We start from the raw sequence: 22,623 nt of genomic DNA, 5'->3' as shown, positions 1-22,623 counted from the left end.
AGTGGGGAGCTTTTTGTGTTTTTTGTGGCTGTGTCCATATGCGTGGCACAAGTAAGGCTTATACTAGCCCTCCACAATAAAAAAAAACACTTTCAGAGTACCGCAATCAACCACAAACACCATCTCTGTGAGTGCTTTGAGAAGTGTGGTGTGAGTGTACAGTGGTGTGGGCAGGGGAGTGAGGTCACTACAGCAACAACCTTTAGGCAGGCTGGCTGACATCTTACCGGACTCAGGGAAAATTTTTGCACAGGTCTATCCACGATGGAGGCACACAGGTAACTGAAGCGAGACTTGGATGCATGCAGGAGGGTTGCCAGCGTTTGCCTGTAATGGTAATTACCCACAAAATATTCAAAAAGTGCCGTGAATCATTAGATTATGTATACATGCTACCCGGATGTCCTCAGGCGGTCATCTATACACAAGTGCTCGTGGGCCCTTTGGGCCCCTCGCACTTGCTCCTGCAGAGGGCTCTCACGTTGGTATAATATATTTTAGTTATAGGTGTGGGCAAAAAATTTTATGGAGATCCTTTGCTGGGCGCCTGGAGCGGCGTTTTTTTGGTCAAAATGTGATCGCTCATTAAATACAGTAAAAGTTTTTCAATCATGATGGGACCAAGTTTTTTCTATCTATCTATCTATAGCCCGATGCCCTAATCGTGCAAAGGGAGGCCGCAAACAAAACGCCTCCAAGTCACTCTGTCACCCACCATTTGACTACCCTCCCCCCAACTCACCCCCCCCCCTCAGGTACCTCTCAACTCCATCCCTCCACCTCATCCTCGGTCTACCCCTCCCTCTCCCTCTCTCCACCTCACCTACATACACCCTCTTAGTCAGTCTTTCATTCTCCATTCTCTCCACATGTCCGAACCACCTCAGTGTATTCCTCCTAATCTTCTCAACCACATCCACATCCACCCCACAACGTTCCTTCACTTCTTCATTCGTCAACCTGTCCCTCCATGTCACTCCACATGCTCCTCTCAAGTAACTCATTTCTATTTTTCTCACTCTTGACTTGTTCCCCTCTTGCAGGGTCCACGCCTCGCTTCCATACGTCAGGGTAGGGATCACAATACTATCATGCAGTGACTTTTTAACTTCCATACTCACCTCCCTATTCCTCATCACTGCTTTCAGTGAACCAACAACCTTCCTTCCCTGCTGTACCCTTTCACGCACTTCATCCCCCAAAGTTCCATCCTTACTCCTCACACTACCCAAGTACTTAAATGCACTCACATTCTCCATATCCTCACCATCCGACCTTACTGTAAATTCTGTGACTTCATTCCTCTCAAACACCATAACTTTACTTTTGTTTACATTAACTTTCAGCTTCCTCCTCCTACACACTGTCCCAGATTCATTCACCAAACCTTGCAACTCCCATTCATCTTCACTCAACAATACTGTATCATCAGCAAACAGCAACACTGGAATCTTCCAAATCTCACCCTCATTCATCAGAGCCACCCCCACATCCACTGCCCTACCTTGCACCTCCTTTACAATCCCATCCATGTATATATTAAAAAGCCATGGAGACATCACACAACCCTGTTTTAGTCCCACACTGAGATCAAAGAACTCACTCAGCTCACCATCCACTCGCACCATAGCCCTAACTCCTTCGTACATACTCTTCACAGCACTCAACAATTTCCCCTCCACTACATATATTCTTAATACTTTCCACATACCTTGCCTATCTATTCTGTCATAAGCTTTTTCCAAGTCCATGAAGGCAGCATACACTTTCTTTCCCTTCTCTAGATACTTCTCCACTAAACATCTTAGAACAAATATCTGATCTACACACACTTTTCCCTTCCTAAATCCCCCTTGTTCTTCACCAACTAGCTCCTCTGTCATATGCCTAACCCTATCAATGAGTATTCTACCAAATATTTTACCAGTCACACTAAGAAGGCAAGTACCCCCATGGTTACTACATACTTCTCTCCTCCCCTTTCCATTGTATAAAGGAACAATTATACCTGACTTCCAGTCCTCTGGAACCCTTCCCTCTTCCCAAGCCAATCTACACAACATAACACAAGTTTTTTCACATCAGTGAGTTTTTTGTGATTTTTGTGCCAATTTTGGTGCGACTTGAATGTGTAGTTTTGGCTGCCCAAAATACACACACGCACACACACACAGCTAGAGCTATGGTACATCAGATGACACTCGGATGCCATGGATTAAGGAGCAGGTGATGAAAAAGAGAACCTATGCACTTAAGAGGAAAATATGGAAACAGAAAAACCAAGCAGTGTGGGATGCCTCCTATAGTGAGACGAGTAGAGTGGTGGCTGAACAGGGAGATGTTGACAGAAGTAAACAATACAGAGCCCTCAAGAACAACCTCTTGAGAGTTGCCGATTCAGTGTATGGATGGAGAAACAGCTCCCCCCCAAGACATAAAGTAACTTGATGGTAGGATGAGGGTGAAGAAGATGCAGTTATGAAGAAAAGAAGTCTTTTCCAGGAATGGAAAGAGGGTGGTAACAAAAAGGAATATTTGGTTGCCAAGCGTAGGGCTAAAAAAGAGGCTTACAGGGCAAAGTCTGAGTCTCAGAGACTTTTACTTGGTAACCTGGTAACTTAAATAAAGTGGAATGGAAGAATATGATATTCATCAATCTATCCATCATCTAATCCTGTGTTGCCCCATGAGGAGCGTACGAGGCCGGGGCTAGGCAAGTTGGTCCTGACATTTAAGATGAAAGTGACCAGCCACACTCATCCCTGTGTGGCATTACGTGAGCAATAAACCCCAACCATATTCAAGGAGGCAAATCAGATGAGGAGGGACAACAGGGACATCAAGGGTGAGCAGTGTGTGAAGAATGATCAAGGTAGGGTAGTGGTGAACAGAGGGGATATTAACGATTCATGGAGAGAGCATTTAAGCCAGTTGTTGAATGAGGAGTTTGACTGGGACAGGGAGGATTTGGAGCCAGCAGATCCAGTGTTTGGCCCTTGGCTTCTGATTGATGCTATTACTATGAGTGGGGCAATAAGAAGGATGCAGGTGGAGAAGGCAGCAGGTGTGTCTGGGTTGATTGCTGAAATTCTGAAAGCCTCAGAGATGTAGGAGCGAGGTTAGTCACTGACCTGATAAATAAGATTACTGTATATGAGGTGCTTCGAGCCAGAAGGGCCACCAGGCATTTTGCTTATTTTTGGTAATTAGTTGTTAAACTTTGACATGGCAAATTATACAATGGTAAAATTATACTAATATGCATTTTATTGTTTAGCTTGAAAGTGCTGGCCAAGACAATTAAAATGGTGGTAAACATGACATGTTTAAAGTATATTACAGTTTGGTAATTAGATTCAAGGCAAATAAGCAAAATGCACGGTCACCTCTCTGGCTCAGAGTGCCTCATATGTGGGTGTGTTGTCCAAGATGATTGGCTGAAGATTGTAATTGTAAATGAGTACAAGGGGATGGGTGATGCTCTGGAAAGAGCTTTCAGACCAGATAATGAAGGTAATGGAGAGGGTACTAGATGGTATGATTAGAGAAAGAGTGAATATTGATGAAATGCAGTTTGGGTTTATGCCAGGCAAAGGGACCACTGATGCCATACTCATAATACGACAGCTTCAGGAAAAATATATAAGAAAGAAAAGGGAACTGTACTTTGTTTTTGTTGATTTGGAGAAGGCCTTTGCCAGTCCCTAGAGATATGGTGAAGCAGACAATGAGAAAGCTTGGGATTGAGGAGAGGCTGGTTAGGGTGGTTATGACTATGTATGTGGGTGTTTGTACCCAGGGAAGGGTAAAAGGAGATTTGAGTGTGAAGTTTTCCATGAATGTTGGTGTGCATCAGGGGTCAGTCTTGAGCCCCTTGTTATTTATTATGGTACTTAAATCCCTCTCACGTGACTTCTGACATGGACTCCCGTGAGAGATGTCGTATGCTGATGATTTGGTGCGATTGTAGACAATGAAAGGGAGGTGGAGGAAAGATTTAGGAAGTGGAGAGATGGTATGGGTAACATGGGTCAAAGTAAATGCAGGTAAAACATAAGTGATCGCATCTAGGGCAGGTGGCAGCACTGTCAAAAAACTGGGAGAGTGGCCATGTGCGAACTGCTACAACAGCGTGGGAAGTAATTCCATCTTATGCACTGTTTGTGATAAGTGGGTGCATAGGGATGCAGTAGTATTAGAGGCAGACTGTGAGATAAAACTGATTTCATGTGTGCAGTGTGTCAGAGAGAGCATGTGAAGCTTGTTAGGCATACAAGGATTGAACTTGCTGGTGAGTTTCTTGAGTGTATGGAAGAGTTTTGTTATCTGGGAGACATGGTATGTGCTGGAAGTGGGGCTGGAGCTACCTGTGTGGCTAGAATGAAGAGTGGTTAGAAGAAGTTCAAGAAGTTGTTGCATTGGCTGACATTAAGAGGGCTCTCCCTCCATGCTAAGGGATCCTTGTATGTGGCAAGTATTAGGACTGTAACGCTGTATGGTAGTGAGCCCTGGATGGTACAGGAAGAGGATAACTGCAGGCTCAAACGTACAGAAATGACAATGATTAGGTGGATGTGCAGGGTGTCCCTAACTGCAAGTCCTAGGGGGGCTAGGTTTACGATGGAAATGTTGAGAGGTAGGATAGGACTGGACTGTACTGGTGTTGTGATGAGGTGAGGTAGACTGAGATGGTTTGGGCATGTGGTAAGGATGGGGGATGATAAGTGGGTGCAGACAGTGACAAGTGTTAATGCTAGGGGTATGGGTGAGAGAGATACAGTATAAACAATACAGTTTTATATATATATATATATATATACATATATATATATATATATATATATATATATATATATATATATATATACTGTATATATATATATATATATATATATATATATATATATATATATATATATATATATATATATATATATATATATATATATATATATATATATATATATATATATATATATATATATATAAATATATATATATATATACTGCATATATATGTATATATATATATAAATATATATATATATATATATATATATATATATATATATATATATATTTAAATAACAGAACGGAGGAAGGAAAAACAAATGGGGAAAAAAAAAAAAAAATCCATACACCAGATTACTGGTGTCCTCTGTTCATAAAATATCTGTAACAGGTAGACTTGAACAGTTGTAGGTTGAAATTTGGAGGAAAACAACTCTGGGGAAGCGAGTTCCAGAGAGATGCAGTTCGGGGAATGAAAGAATTCTGATAGGCAGAAGTTCTGCAATATGGTTGAGTGACATTCCAGTCATGTGCGCTACCAGATGCCCGTGTAACACGAGGGAAGGCATGGAGAGGTGGCACCATGGACGCAACTTCGTCTGAGCATTTGCCAAAAAAATATCTGTAAAATAATGCAAGGGAGGCAACATTCCTTCTTACTTGCAGGGGAGGTAGTTTATATGTAATGGCAGGGTTGTTAATGATTCTAACAGCTTTATTCTGAATTTTGTCTAGTTGTCTTAATGCAACCTCTCCACAACCATTCCACAAGGGTGAGCAATATTCAAGCTGAGAGCGCACATGACTCTTATAAATTATAGCTAACTGCTCATCGGCGAAGAAGTTACGGACTCTGTACAATAATCCAAGTTTCTTTGTCATGATCTGACATGAGAGGTCCAGCTGAGGGCACTGTTAAGTGAGACACCAAGAATTTCAATACTTTTGGAGATGGGAATATTAGTAGCACTGAAGGTAATGTACGAATCTGGTAATATCTGTCTATTAGTAAACTGTATATATTTAGTTTTACTAGCATTAAAAGAGACAAGGTTGTTTTGTCCCCATTCACTGATTGTAGATAGATCTTGATTTATGGAGATGGCTGTACTGAGCTGAGAGGTAGAGATATTAGACTTTGTAAATGGATGTCTGAGTGTGAATGAACTATGTAGTGTTGAGTCATCTGCATATGAGTGAATGGGATTGTGAGTGACAGATAAGAGATCATTAATATGAACCAGAGGTAGGGTTGGTGCCAGAACTGATCCCTGCGGCACGCCAGCGTTAATTGAGTGGAAATTCGAATATACATCATCTACTTTTACTCTTATTTTCCTGTCACTAAGATAAGAAGAAATCAAAGGAACAAAAGACGTTAGTCCATAGCAAGGGAGTTTGGACAGCAGGGAACGGTGCCATACTCTGTCGAAAGCTTTAGAGATATCAAGAGCTACTGCATGAGTTTCTCCAAAAAGATCAATTGATTGATGGATGGTATGAGTTAAGAGATTGAGTATGTCAATGGTGGATCTTTCATGGCAAAAACCGTATTGTCTATCACTAATTAAGTTGTTGGATTCAAGATGTTTAACAATATGCTTATTAATTAAAGTTTCAAATACCTTACCAAGAGAAGATGTGAGAGAAGATGTGACAGCTATTGGTCTGTAATTGGAGGGGTCAGACGAACTTCCTTTCTTCGGAACTGGGTGGATATTGGCTTCTTTCCATGAATTTGGGAATAAAGAAGTACGTATGCATAGTCTGAATAATTTAGCTAGGACAGAGGCAAGTTCAGGGGAACGCTTTTTCAAAACAATTGGCGGAATTCCATCTGGGCCTGGAGCTTTGTTGGTAGGTAAATTGTCTAGGATGGATTTTACGAATCTTGTCTGTATTTTAAGTGGGGCAATTTCGGGAGAATCAAGTTCCAGTACTGAGACATTCTGGCTGGTATCATCTATGGTAGAGTTTCTTGCAAAGGTACTAGCAAAGATATCTGCTTTCCCACGTGGGTCATTTGTAATATTGCCATCTGAAGATGACTTGTTAAAGTTATTATTGAAAGAATTAAGAGTTGACCAGAATATGCTATTGTCATTAAGGTTGTTAAGTAGTTTTGATGCTTGCTTTTGAAGAAAGTTTGATTTAGATGGATTTAATACAGCTTTTGCATGATTTCTAGCAATTTTAAATTGGGAGAATGATTCAGATGTTTTTTATTTTAAGTAAGAGTTATATGCTAATGACTTTTGGGCTGTTGCTCTGGCACAATTGCCATCAAACCATTTTGGAGAGTTTGATCTTTTAGTGAATTGTTGACTTGGTATGAATAAATCCATACCAGCTAGTATTAAGTTGCAAATGTGGGACTGGGTAGAATTGGGACCACTAGAGAAGAAAGACTGCCATGGAACATCAGCAAGATAATTTCTAAATCCATCCCAGTCTGCCCTGTCAAAGTGCCATCGGGTCACCGTGACAGGTTCGGAATGGGGAGGTGTAGGAGGGTTAACTAATGAGGCTTTGATGAGATTGTGGTCAGAGGATCCAAGTGGTGACAGTACCTCTATCCTGTATTGATCTGGATTATTTGTCAAGAATAAATCCAAGAGATGGGCATTATGGTCAGGATTATCAGGTATTCTGGTTGGTTGCTTTACCAACTGGGTGAGATTAAACGATTCCGCAAACAGCTCGCATTCTAGACCAGCGTCGTCAGTCCGGGCAGAATGCAATAACCATTCAACATTGTGTATGTTAAAATCACCCAAAATGGTAATTTCATTGCCAAGGGCAAGGGCAAGGTTACTCAACTGAGTGGATATGGAATCAAATACACTGGGTTCCGAAGAAGCATTGGGGGAACGATAAACTACACAGATATATTTGGTAATGTTTTGGCAATTTAATTTATATATATATATATATATATATATATATATATATATACACACACAGTAAACTCTCCATTATCCGGTGTAATTCAGCCAACACCTACGCTGAAAAAAGCAAAATGCTGGACACGGCACAGAAACCCCCCACTGGCTTACCATTAGATGTCAAGCCGGATACTGTGTTACTATCCATCTCAACCCTCTATCCTGAAACCTTTCCCATGAGAAAAAAGATGAAAAATAATCATAAAGATACAGTGCAGCAATACAGTGCTGGTTGGCTACCATGTACAAGCCGGTTGGTAAGCCTTGCCATTGGATATTGCACAGAACCACAAGTTACTTTCCGTTCCAGTGCCGGATGTTGCATAATTTCGCCAATACTGCTTTAATACAACCACTGGATTGGATATTGAGGCAACAGACAATTGAGAGTTTACTGTATATATATATATATATATATATATATATATATATATATACAGTGCTCGTCAGAAGTATGGAGCGCCCTGCGTCCCTCCTGAGAAAACCTTTCAACATTGAAAAAACATAAATAATGCATTTTATTTACCTTTAGTGCTTCGTAGGGTAGCCTTTACGTTTCTTCACGGACCTGAGACGTCTTGGAAGTGAAAGGGCGAGGCTCCTGAGGTGCTGGAGGGGTATTTTGTCCCAGGAGTCACGAATGGCGGCTTCCAGCTTAGGCAGAGAGCTCACATCCTTCCCTTGGAGACTCTTCTTTACGAGGTACCAGAGGTTTTCAATCGGGTTGAGGTCTGGGCTATTTCCTGGCCAGTCTGTCATGAATGATACCTCGCAGTCATGAAGCCAATTGGTGACCGATTTGGCCTTGTGAGCAGGTGCACCGTCCTGCTGAAACACTCGTGCACCTGTTAGCTCAAAGGAGTCTGGTAAATAATCACACAGAAGCTCCAGGTAAACATCCTGCTTCACTCTGAGGTTCTTGGGAAGTACAACAAGCTTCCCCAAACCCTTCCCTGAGAAACAACCCCACACCATGAGTGAATCAGGATGTTTAACTGTGCTTTCTACATACCGTGGGTCAATTGGGTCACTACCTTTGCGTGCTCCTCTGTTACAGGTAACACTAATCGTTGCCTCATCAGACCACAACACTGACAACCATTGCTCCTCACCCCAATTTATTTATTTATTAGCAAAGGCAAGCCTACGAATTCTCTGGCTGCTAGAGAGAAGAGGCTTTTTCACAGGCCTGTGACTTGCGTAACCAAGCTCATGCACCCTATGAGATACTGTTCTCACTGACACCTCACCAAACACTTCCGGGTTGCTCTCCTTAATTTTCCTTGCACTCACACAAGGATTAAACTCCACTGCACGTTTTAAAACATTAACAGACCTTGGGGAAGTTTTCCTAGGCCTACCAGACCTCGGTTTCTTTGTGGGAACTTCACCACTGTTTTCCTCCCGAAACCGCGCACACCAACGACGCACTGTCGATCGTGCCACACCAACCAATTCACTAATTTCCTTTGTCTGGTGGCCTGCCTCCTTTAGAGCAATGATCTGGGATATCATTTCACTCAATAGCTCACGGGTAGGTGCCATAACAAAGTTTTGAAGGCCAAAACACTGCGGGACACTCGGTAAAAAATGGCGCAATTTGAGAGGGACACTCGGCGGAGTTCCTCTCTCTCAGGCAGCCCGTTGGCGACTGAGGCGGGAACCGACCAGCGCGTCAGAAGGCCTCAGGCTACCGTGACGTCATGCTCGGAGCTCAAACTTGTGGCTCAATTCTTACCCCCCAAAATGGGTGATTCTTTTTGGGCCATAAGTATTGCGCGCCCGGCGGACAACGCTGAATACTTTTGACGAGTACTGTATATATATATATATATATATATATATATATATATATATATATATATACTGTACATATCTATCACTCTAAAATCTATCTACATATATATATATATATATATATATATATATATATATATATATATAGACAGATAGATTTTATATATATATATATATATATATATATATATATATATATAATAGATTATATATATATATATATATATATATATATATATCCTTAAGGGTACTCATCATTACCAGCACTGGAATTACTTACAGCTATACTATGAAGTCCCTGAAACTAAGTGATGTGTTCCAAGCATAAAAGATTACCATTTCATATTTGGTAACAACCAATTTCATATTACATCCTTTGTATCCATGATGGCCCAAGGTACAAGAAGGTTTAGGGTTAGAGTACTGTAGTCCGGATAATTTAAGCCACATGCCATTCCATGTGTCTGGCAATGTTTTCCATATATCCAGTTACAGTCGAATGCCATAATCCCATAAGGGGTGACCATCTGTCTTTGAGTTAGCTGCTTTACGGGGAGGGGCACTAACCCTCTACCAACCCACTTGTTGACATGCAGGGAACACACATGGGTTGGTTATATGGTTACCACCCAGCACTATAAAAGGTATCCTGGCTTACAGGAAACTATTAGGCTTGTCACTCAATGTTAAGCCACTTGAAAAGGACTCAAGAGTAATAAAATGTGACAGGAATGGTGGTAGAAATAAAAAGGGAGGATTGCAGACACAAAAAGGATGATAAAGGTGAAAGAAGAAGCAGGTGGCACTAAATCAAGTAAGTGAATAATGGTAGCCACCACCTACCACTGCAATGTTTTGATGATGGAAAACTTTTTGAACCTCTTCTACATTTAAGGCTTAAAAAAGTACATTACTTTATATGATGCAGTAAAATGAACCTAAAATTATATACTCTGTAATGATTTCCTGAGTTCATTAGAAATTAAGAGGAATACAAATCAATTTATCAATATAAAATGCTAGTGCAATTTGCATCACCACAAGCCATTCACTGAATAACTTGAGCATACTGTACTGAACAAATGGTGTTCAAGTTAAGTTTTCCCTGCTTAACAGTAGTAGTAGCATTATGTCAACCCAGTCTATTTGGATGAACTGACCTATCAACTGCAGGCAAGTAATTATTCCTGCAGGGCTGTCCTGTGTACTTAGCCATGTTTCCTTGTGGTGGACCGCACCTCACGCAGGGAAAAGTGTGGAGGTTGGGTTCTGGGATGGACACTACATTTGTGTCTCTCCACACAGATAAAAGGGGTATCATAGGAAGCTCCACATCACCTTACTGTTTGGATATATACTATCTAATGTCATAAATGGTTTCCTGGTTACAGGAAACCATTAGGCTTATTACCCAATGTACAGTCACCTACAGACCAAGTACACAGAACTGCATGAACTGAGTGCAGGAAAGTTCCACGGCTTTAACTTAAGTTTTAATATGATGCTCAACAAACCAGCAGCTTCGAGGATTGTCGGACCGCATGGATGGGTACCAGGTATAGTCATACACCAGCTCTCTCTCCTGCACTGTTACTGCTGCATGCTCATACTGCTCTGCTTCGCTGGTGAACCACGCCTCACCTGTCATAACAAAAACCACTGTTAGTTCTCTAAGCTTAGGTCATGTATCCATAGGAGTCAAATTAAAGCTGCTGCAAAAATTCCTTAATTCTTTTCATCCTATATCTATCATATATGAGGTATCTAGTTCAACAGACTATTAAGCTTTGATGCCTTATAACTTTTAGTTTCCTTCACTATCAACTTTCACCATTCCCAATACACAGGCTATGAAGGATCCAGAAATAGCAAAGCATCCAAGAGTGACCACCACTAGTAAGCCAAGAGAGATGGGCCAGATATGCATGTGCTCACTAGCTTCAGGCCTTCAAAATTCTCAGCTCCAACTACTTACATCATAAGCAGTTTACTGTAATATATACCTGAGGAATGACTTACAAAAACAAGAGATATGATCATCAGAGGAAAACAAACTTCTCACAATGAATTCATATTATGATGATGGAATTGATGGACCTTGAAAGAGTGTGTGTGTGTGTGTGTGTGTGTGTGTGTGTGTGTGTGTGTGTGTGTGTGTGTGTGTATTATCTATCAACCTATTGCCAGACACCTCAATCTCATAAGGGGTGGCCACAATCAAATCGCCTCCATGTCGCCCTGTTTAACGCCATTTCACTGCACTGTTCCCAGCTCACACTCCCCTTTCTCATACCTCTCCATTCCAACCCTCCAACTATTCCTTGGCCTCCCCCTCCCTCCACCTCACTCATATACACTTTCCTTGTTAGTCTCACGCTCTCCATCCTCTCCACATGGCCTAACCACCACAATGTATTTCTCCTAATGCTTTCGATCACATCCACGTCCATACCACAACACTCCTTCACTTACTCATTTGCAGTCTGTCTCCATGTAACTCCACAGTCCACATGCTCCTCTTAAATAACTCATTTCCACTGCTCTCACTCTTGACTTGTGTCCTTCCAACAAGGTCCAAGCTTCAATTCCATACATAGGGTTGGCATCACAATACTGTCATACAACGACTTTTTTACTTCCATGCTCCCTTCCCTGTTCCTTATCACTGCTTTCAAAGTACCAGCAACCTTTCTTCCTTGTTGTACCCTTTCAAGCACTTCACTCTCTAAACTTCCAACCTTACTCATCACACTACCCAAGTACTTAAATGCACTCACATTTTCCATTTCCTTATCATCTAACCTCACTGTCCATTCGGCAACTTCATTTCTCTCAAAGACCACAACTTTGCTCTTCCCTATATTTACCTTTAGATTCCATTTCTTACTCACTCTCCCAAACTCATTCACAAAGCCTTGAAGTTCCCCTTCATCTTCACTTACCAATACAGTATCATTTGCAAACAACACTACAGGGAGTTTCCAAACACTGCCCTCTCTCATTAGGGCCGCTCCAACATCCAATGCCCTACCTTGCACCTCTTTTATACCCCATCCATATACAAACTGAACAACTCTGGGGACATGACACATCCCTGTTTCAATCCAACATTCAAATATAAAGCTTCACTCAGTTCACTATCCACATGCACTGCAGCCTTTGCACCCTCATACATACTCTTCACAGCATTCAACAACTTTCCATTTACTCCATATATTCTCAACGTTTTCCACATTCCTTGTCTATCCACCCTGTCACATGCTTTCTCCAAGTCCATGAAGGCTGCATACAACTTCTTTCTCTTCTCTAGAAACTACTCCACTTAAGACCTAAGGATCTACACAACCTCTTCCCTTCCTAAAAACTCCCTGTTCTTCTACAAGTAATTCCTGTGTTATTTCCCTAACTCTGTTAATAATTATCCTACCATAAACCTTTCCCATTACACTATGAAGACAAATGCCCCTATGATTACCACACTTCTTTTTTCCCTTTCCTTTGTACAGGGGAATAATTATACATGACTTCCAATCCTCTGGGGCTTTACCTTCCTCCCAAGCCAATCTGCACATCTTCCATATCCATTCTACTACTATCTCTCCCCCATGCTTCAGCATATCACTTCACACTCCATCAATTCCTGGGGCTTTCCTCATTTTGACTTTCTTCATTGCTTCCATTACTTCCATCCTACTGATTTCTTCCTCACTTCTCACCTCCCTCCTTCTCCCAGCCATTCCCTACCCATTTGTAATCACATTACTTTCATTCTCTATGTTCAACAACTCTTTAAAGTCTCCCTTCTCCACTAGTAATCTACCATTTTTTATGGGAGTTTCACTCCCAAACTTACTTCTTTATCACCCTGTCTAACTCTCTTTACAACTTTCCAGACTATTTTCTTACATTCCCTCCACTTTCCACTCAAATTCCTTCTAAATTCCTCATCCACTTTCCTCATACTCTCCCTTACTAATCTTTTCATCTCTCTTCCTCTCTACATATAACTCTCTCTCCCATCTCACAACTTCCTCCAGCCCCTGTTTCTCATCCACTCACTATATGCTTTCTTTTCTGCCACTGCCTATCTCACCTCTTCATTCCACCAAGCTGTTCCTTGCAACCCCTTTTGTCTTCTCTTCACCCCACACACCATCTCACATGCTGCACAGATCTCTTCTGTGAATATTTTGCACACCCCTTCCAACTCCCCAGTCTGCTCCAAATGATATTTACCCAATCGCTCCTCCACTCTCTTATATTCTGCCTTTTTGCCATCCTCTTGCAACCTTTCTACCCTCCTTGTTTGGACTACTTCCTCCTGTCCCTCCCTTCTCCTATGCCTCCATTTCATTTGAACCTTGACTTTCACCACAACCATGTGGTGGTCTGAAAGTTCACCCCCCCAACCTCTGTATCCTCTTGCATCCATTACACACCTCATTCTATCATCCAAGCACACATAATCGATCAGTAATCAATCATTGCCTGCCGTTCATTCAGTTCACAACCCACCCTTCTCATCACTCGCCACGTATACCTGTGGATCATTTTGTGTCTAAAGAGGGTACTGGGTATTGCCAACCCCCTCTCCGCACAAATGTCCACTACAGCAATGCCATTCTCATCCACTTCTGCAGGCACATCCCACTCTCCAACTACTCCATCCATCTTCACATTCCCTACTTTTCCATTCATAAGTCCAATCAAAAACACTCTTTCATTCCTTTCAAACTTTTCCATGCATGCTTCCACATTTGTCCAGAACTTTTCACTTTATTTGCAAGATCTTACGTTGGCGCATACACATACACACACAATCACCCACATTTGTAATCCAACTTTGAATCTTACCCACGCAATCCTTGGGTCGACAGATCCATACTCTCTTATATTCTCCTTCCGTCTCTTGCACACAACAATACATACACCCTCTCTTTCTCTCTCATTCTCACCTACTCCTGCACATACAGTATACAGTCATCCCTTGACATTCGTGGGAGTTAGGTAACAGAGACGCCTGCGAATGTTAAAAATCTGCGGATATCTGCTGCCCCCCCTTAAAATCACCTCTGGACCCCCCATTTCCTTATATAACTAATGAAAAATCCTAAGTGCATGTTTACAACCACTTTATTTAATAGAAGAAAACTAAACAACCACTTTAATACAAGAACACTAAAAGTTAAAAATCATGAACAGTGTACTCCTGCATGACCTCTTCTGACTACTGTATTCAGTGCATGTTTACAACCACTTTATTTAATAGAAGAACACTAAACAACCACTTTAATACAAGAACACTAAAAGTTAAAAATCATGAACAGTGTACTCCTGCATGGCCTCTTCTGACTACTGTATTCATCCCAGCTCCCTCCTCCAGCCTCCCCATCATCGACACTGCTGACAACAATAACAAAAGTTCCGTGAGTACTGTAACAGCAACCCCCATTTCCTATGTACTGTACATCTTTACAAACAACAGTAGTTATAAGGACAAGTGAAGCTATAAAAACAGTTAAAGTTTCCATGTCACTGTATTCCACAACGGGAGGTGGAGCGGGGGTGGTGGTGGGTTGAGAGGATTCGGGACTACTGACAATAACAAAAATAAATATTTGTTGTAACTAAAGATAATCTCTATGTACATTTTTACAAATAATAAAAATGGCAAATAAAGCTATAAAAATAAAATTGCTAATAAAGCGATAAAGAGATTAAACATTTTCACTTTACCTCTCCTTGGTGATTTTCGATTAGCCAATGATAGAGGCTCTTACACACAAAGCTTTGGTATGATCAACCAATCACGGAGCTTTCCCCTTGTATCAGCTGACACACACAACAAAGCCCTTCACCACGAAGATTGCAAAGGAGAAAATGGAAGAAAAGAAATACTGTACAGGTAATCCCAGCGAATCCTAACTTTTCCCCTGATGAATTAATGGTATTCTCACTCAATGTAGTGCTGCTCTCGGGTGTCTGCCCTGTCCTCTCCTCCATCCTTGTTTCCTTCCATCTTCTGTCTTTTTTTCCTTCATTCTTTTCTCTTCCTTCTGCCTACGGGTGACTTTACACTCCCTCTTCTGTCTTTCATTCCTTCATTCTTTCCTCTCCCTTCTGCCTGTGGGTGACTCTGCACTGAGTGACAAGCCAAATGGTTTCCTGTACACCAGGAAACCATTTACTACGCTGCGTGATAACCAAATTTTGGTGCCTGGTGGTTAAGTGGGTTATTATTGTGCTCCAGTTGGATTGAACCGGTGAAGGTTTATATCCAAGGGGTGATTGGGGTTTATTGCTCATGTAATGCCACTCAGGGATGAGTGAGGCTGGTCACTCTCATCTTAAATGTCAGGACCAATTGCCTAGCCTCGGGCTTCTACGCTCCTCATGGGGCAATGTAGGATTAGATGATGGATGCATAGATTAAGTGGCCAAAAGGAAGAGTGTTACAATATATTTCATTCACTGGATAATGCCATTACTGAAGCAGCCATGAACTGTGCCTGGCATTATGTTACAGTGTCATCAGAGTTTAACGAGATTTTTTTTTTTTCCTGTAGCCATCCACGGATATTCAAAACCGTGTATGTTCAAACCGTGGGTGTTAAGGGATGACTGTACCTCATCCATACTCCCATTCTCTCAGTCTCATCTCTTCATTTTGTCTCAGTTATTCCATATACAACCACTTTTGCATCCTCAAGCACCTGGACAATCTTTCTCTATTACCTCATCATTTGAACCCCTTACATTCCATTTCGCAATCTGTATCATGTCCTTTATTCAGTCCTTAGTCATCATCTGTTGGTCAGTCCTGGTCCGAGGCTTCTTGTTAGTATTTTTGGTTAGTTGTTTTCCGGGGAGGGGCATTAACCCTCCATCAACCTACCTGCTGTCAGGTAGGGAACATGTGTTGGCTGGTTATGAGGTTACCACCCAGCATTGTAAATGATTTCCTGGTTTACAGGAATCATTTGGTTTCCCACTAAATGTGGAGCTACCACTACAATGAGTGGGTGGATGATGCAGAGTGGATGACAGAGTTGCTGGAGTGTTCTTACTGAGAGACGGTAGGGTTCGGAAACTGCCTCCACTATTAGCTGCTGATGACAATATGTCATATGAAAATGAATGGGAGTAGTAGTAGTAGTTGTTCCCTAGGCAGTCTGGCCGAACAGCCCCAAGTCCCTAAAGAAGGCCATGGTCAAGACCGGGCTTTTCCACAGAGCTCTCAAGGAGAGTATGTTGTGTTGTTGGCATAAGTGACTGTGTGCAATGCAGTCTTCCATAATGTGCTTAACAGTATAGGGTGCTGTGTTACATTTTGGACAGGTATCAGCAACAGAGTCATCCAGCCTCTTCTGGTAACTTAGGAGGGCTGGATGATGCCCCCACATCTCAGCCTGGCCAGGTGGACCCTGTCCTCATGATTAATAGGATTCAGAAGGGTGGATATCAGGAGGCTGTGCATGCACCTATGTGTTGTCTTTAAGTGACTGAATGGAGCGACGTGTGATTTGAGTATGAATATGCTTCTGGAAGCTGGTCTAAGGCGGGTGAAGGGGTAGAGATGACAGTAGTTGTGTATGATATCGTGTGCTGGGCATTGTTTTGATGTTCCTTGGTGTGGGTGGATGTGCTGCCATGTAGTGTAGTGGATGTTGTGGGTTTGTGGAGGCTGCAGTGAGACTTCGGATGCCTCTCATGTCTAGATGATCCTTGACTTTGAGGACTTTGGTTTCTTGATGTAGGTGATGAATGGGAGTTGCAAGGATTGGTGAATGAGACTGGCAGTGCATGTAAGAAACAAAATCTGAAAGTTAATGTAACTACAGGTAAAATTAGGGTTGTTTTTGAGAGAAACGAAGTAACAATACAGTACTTTGTATGGCTGGATGATCAGGAAATAGACAATGTGAGTGCCTTTAAGTATTTAGGTAGCATTATGAGTAAAGATGGAAGTTTTGAAGATGAAGTGCAAGAAAGTGTACAGCAGGGACAAAACACTGCTGATTCACTGAAAGCAATGCTAAATAGGGAGGTTAGTACTGCAATAAAAAAAAGTCACTGCACGACATTATTGTGATTCCTACTCTTAAGTATGGAAGTGAAGTATGGATCCTGTTGGAAGGAACGAGGCAAGAGTGAGAGCAGTAGAAATATGTTATTTGAAAGGAGCATGTCGAGTTCAATGGCAAAACTGGCAAACAAGGAAGCAAAGGAACAATATGGCAGGGGGAATACTCTGATATGGTTTGGCCTTGTGCAGACTATGGAGAATGAGAAACTGCCTAGAAAAGTGTATCTCAGTGAGGTGGGGAGACTGAGGATGAGACGGTGAGATGGGGTGGAGATATGAGAAAGGGATGTGGGTTGGAAGGAGGTCAACCTAATTGCAGCAGTCAGGGTGACAGGAATTTTTTTTATTTAATGCAAAGAAGAAGGAACCAAAGGCCATGATCCCACAAACTGTTCCTAACAAGAAAAAAACAAAATCAATACAAAAGAGAGCTAAATTCAAGATCCACTCACTTCGAGATGCCTGGACACAATGCATGTGAAAGACTTGAGATCACAGGAGATACAGACAGTGAGAGACAGTTCCAGAGATGACCTGTTGCATAAATGAAGAACTGGAAGTAACGGTTAACACTTGCATTTGAGAGCTGGACAGAAAAGGGATGAGAGTTTGCTGCTGGACGGGTGTTACACGCTCATCGTAGAGATGGAAGAATGCAAGCAGACAGTTCAGAAGAGCAGTGACCATTGAAGTAGCAAGAGAAAAGAGATAAAGATGCAACAGTGGGACAAAGAGACAGAGGTTGAAGGAAGCCAGTAAAAGGAGGATAGCTAATGAGACGAAAAGCCTTTGACTCCACCCTACTGAGAAGAGCTGTATGTAGGGAGCCTCCCCATACATGAGAGTTGTGCTCTACACAGGGGCGAATAAAACCTGAGTATAAAGTCAACAACTGTGCAGGGGTAAAGAAGGTACGGAGTTGGCTTAGCACACCTAATCTCTTGGAAGCTGATTTTACAAGAGATGTAATATGATCTTTCAAAGATAACTCCTGAAAGAATGAAAGCCCAAGTATGTTTAAGGATGATGCAGAATTAAGCTGGATATTATTAAACATTAGTAGGTACTCATATGGAAGATTCTGTCGAGTTGATAGGTGTAAGAACTGAGTCTCTGATGCATTAAAAACAAAATTATTTTTGCCCCACACAGACATATGGGCCAAGTCAGACATCAGGTGTGCCATAGCCTCATCCCTTGTCTGTTGAAGTAACTGCTTAGATGGATGCTGCAAGAACCGAATGGAAAGGTGAAGGGTGGAATCATCAGCGTATGAGTGGATAGGGTTAGATGTACAACTTAGAAGGTCACTGATGAATAAAAGGGAGAGAGTTGGTGATAGGACAGAGCCCTGAGGAACACCACTGTTGATAGACCTAGAAGAACGGTGGCAGTCTACAACAGCAACTACAGAACAACCCACTGTGGACACCCTCTACGAGATTATGGCATCTGGTTACAGATACTGTAGATAAATGGATAGTCTGAATCCATTCATTATGAGTGGTTTCCCACGGGCTGATTAATATAATCTGGAAACTTTGGTAAAAAATTTTAATGGCATTATTGTGGTAAACAGGTTAAGATACTCATCTGAACTACTCAATTTTCTGAACAATTTCCTTGACTGTTTTCATGTTTCTCATCCATATGTAAGAGTTGGTGAAAGTAACTGTCCAGTTCATCAGTATCTTACTGTATGCAATTTCAAATCAACATGATATTTTTCCAGAACACTAAAGTAAGTTATTTACTTCTCCAATCACCATTCTATCTTCCTCTTTCTTCATCCTGGTTTTCAAAATTCTGCATTTCCTCAAACAGATCTCTGGTTTTTAAAATTCTACACCTCAAAGTCTTCAGTTCTCATTCTAATTCTACAACTCAATTCTTTATCCTGTATTTTTCTTTTCCTTTTTCTGGACACTAATCCTAACATTTATTAGTAGGAAACATTCCTCACCCTGCCCTTGGGTGGGAAAGGAGGTCCGGATGATGATGAGGAGGAGGAGGAGGAAACATGGTTCACAAAATGATGATAATGACTATGTGTATAATAAAAAAACAATACTTACTTGGAAAGTTGTTTTGCAATAATGGTGCTGGTAGGTTGAAAATCCGCAGTTTTTTGTCATTACTTGCTACCAGTAGGCATAATCCATCTGGTGACCTGACAAGAATTATGATACATGAGAACATACCACATGGCAATTGCTAAACATTTGGCAACTTAACCCAGGTAATTCAATGACATACTTTTGAAAAATTACTCCTCCGTCAGACATTATTTTACTGAAAAAGACCAAGTATAGAAAAAGGTTAGAGACGGCTATATCCAACCTTTCCAGTTCAAAAGTCTTCTCTACTTTCAATAAAATTGTCATGACAGAACAAGTAAAATGTAAAAAGTCATTGGAAAGAGAGGTTAATGGTTACTGCACTGGTTTATACTGTGCTTTATAAGAAGTACTGTACTATTCTTTCCATGTCATACAGAGAAAGGTAATACAGTAATCACCGTACTATCCGGACGTCCACACTCCGGACACCCCACTTACTTGACATTGTGGGCCTGGACCTTCGGAACCCAGAAATGCCCCCCCCCCCATATCCCCCCAAATCCAATTTTTTCCCACCAGTAATTTGAAATTGCTGCGTGGTGCCGAACAGTTGTTTACCCCAAGGCCCCTTCACCCCTTCCTTCCTCCCCCTCCCCCCTGTCAGGGTTGCCATTAGGTACAGTATTTTTCATTACCAAATGTGGACCAATTTGGTAATGAAAAATTGGTTTGGTAATGAATCAGAATAATGCATTACCAAACGGATTTTTCACATGTATGAGGATACACAGGATGGAGATGGTGGATTGTCTGCTGTCTCTGATTAATCTGCTAGCCTGCATAACGTGAAAATAATCAACATGCTGTTAATTATAAGGAGTGTGATTACATTTATTTCCACTTGTAAATATAATTAGTGAAGAATAAATGCTAGCTTTACGAATTTGGTAATGAAAACTGAGGAGTGTGGTAATGTGGCCGAGCTCCGATTTGGCTCTCCCTACGTGCTAAGGGGTCTTTGTATGCAGCATGTGTTAGGAGTGTAATGCTGTATGGCAGTGAGACCTGGGCAGTGAAGGAGGAAGACATTCGCCGGCTCAGACGTACAGAAATGACAATGATTAGGTGGATGTGCAGTGCGTCCCTGCGTCCAAGGCCTGGAGGGGCTGGGTTTACAATGGAAGAGTTGAGAGGTAGGATGGGACTGGAGTGTATTGGTGTTGTGATGAGGAGAGGTAGATTGAGGTGGTATGGACATGTGGAGAGGATGGGGGATGATAGTTGGGTGAGGAAGGTGAGAAGTGTTAATATTGGGGGTGGGGTTATGAGGGGTAGACCGAGAAAGACATGGGACGAGGTCATTAAGTGTGACCTTAGGGTTAAGGGACTGAACAGGGAGGCTGCAATGGATCGTGCAGCATGGAGAGCTGCCATTAGGTGACCAAGGCCGACACATGCAAGCATGTTGGAGCCTTTAAAAACGAAAACGAAAACGAAAACGATCCTCCCTCACCACCAGTTACTGCTTAACTGCGATCACGAGTACATGCTTATTGCAATGGATGGTGCACGTGCTCATTTTTTGTGAATAAACAGTGAATAAACTGCAATACCTCGCCACTAGACCACACAGGAATTTACAGTGCTGTGCAGGGTTAAGAAATTAGAATGTAGAGTGCAAAAGATTAACTGTGGAGTGCAAACTGGCGGTTGAAACTCGTGTGGTGCAATTAACAACATGCAGTGTTAAACAACTATAACTCACAGTGCAAAGAAGCACTGTAAGTGCAGCACAACGCTGGAGTACTGTACGTGCTTCAAGAGCATTTTCACCACTACCAAAGCCTTAGAGAAGGCAGCTACAGACGTGCTGTAAGTACTCTGGCTGAGGTACAGTCACTTCTAATTCCTCGTTCTTTGGTTCCTTTACATTTATTTCATGCTTTGTCCATTATTGGTGTGAATAGGGTCTTAAATAGGTTTAAATAGGTGCTATGCATGTCCGGCAGGGAGTTATTTAGGTGGCTTTCAAAGTTAGGCTGGGTTAGGGTCCTAAGTACCAGTCCAGGAGCCAGCGGCCCACTTTCCGGATGGGACCACTTTCCGGACGTGCCTTTGGCTCTATTACATTGGATAGTAGAGGGATTACTGTACTTGTTTCAAAATTTATGTAGGTGAGGCCTTACAGGAGATATAAGAGGCATGGAAGTCACTGCATACTGTTAAATGGCTAAACCCACAGTCTACTCTGAGTGACAGTAACAAAAATACAGGCAGTTCTCATTATAAATAACTTTATTTACTTTCTTCTTCTTTTTTTTTTTTTTGCTTTAACTTCTCAGAAAAAAAAAAAAAAATTACTCACTGAAGTTTCACTGCCACCTAGAGTATGTCTAACAACTTCCCCCAATCTATAAAGCCAGTTGTACCAATTGTCAAAAGTTGTGACAACTGATAACCGTTACTTCTAACGAGCAGCGCTTGTACCTCCATGCTCTATATCACCACTAAATTCTACTCATTCCAATCGAACCAAGCCACCTTTCTTTAAGAATTCTTCCAATCTGCACTTCTAGTTCTCAATCCTCCTCTTTTCATTTACCAATAAACCTGATATTTAGCTAAGCTTCCACTCTTCATGCACCGTAGGTCTTCAGACCATCTCAGCTCATTCCTCTTCAGCTCTTCAATCTGGGGATGTATTCGCATGCTGTATTATTCTTGCTACCTCCAGATAATTTTATTCAAATTAAGACAGACATCTTGTAGCAGTGGAGTTAATGAAGACTACCTGTACATGTATGGCATAGCAAACTTCTCTAAACTAAGTCTCAATAAACTGACTGATATGTAAGGAGATACCAAGAATAAAATGAAAATGTATATCAAGAGGCTGTGGGGATTAAATACACCTTCAATGTTCACCTTAATTTGGTTTTGTCAG

At 41.6% G+C, this 22,623-nt stretch overlaps 1 protein-coding gene across 1 annotated transcript in view; it reads right to left on the bottom strand.

Moving 5' to 3' along the window:
* The window catches only part of WDR79 (Telomerase Cajal body protein 1 homolog), an 87,418-nt gene that overhangs the window by 62,291 nt on the left and 2,504 nt on the right, over positions 1-22,623 (bottom strand). The window contains exons 3-4 of the mRNA XM_080286146.1: positions 19,695-19,789; positions 11,048-11,174 (exon numbers count right to left, since the gene is read on the bottom strand). Coding sequence (XP_080142272.1) covers positions 11,048-11,174; positions 19,695-19,789 — 222 coding nt within the window. The remainder of the gene's footprint in view (positions 1-11,047; positions 11,175-19,694; positions 19,790-22,623) is intronic.

The sequence above is a fragment of the Coenobita brevimanus genome, chromosome 110, assembly GCF_032717465.1.
Source record: "Coenobita brevimanus isolate Jiangsu-jjx chromosome 110, ASM3271746v2, whole genome shotgun sequence".
NCBI classification, from domain to species: Eukaryota; Metazoa; Arthropoda; class Malacostraca; order Decapoda; family Coenobitidae; genus Coenobita; species Coenobita brevimanus.
This window is presented reverse-complemented; position numbering and strand designations above follow the sequence as displayed.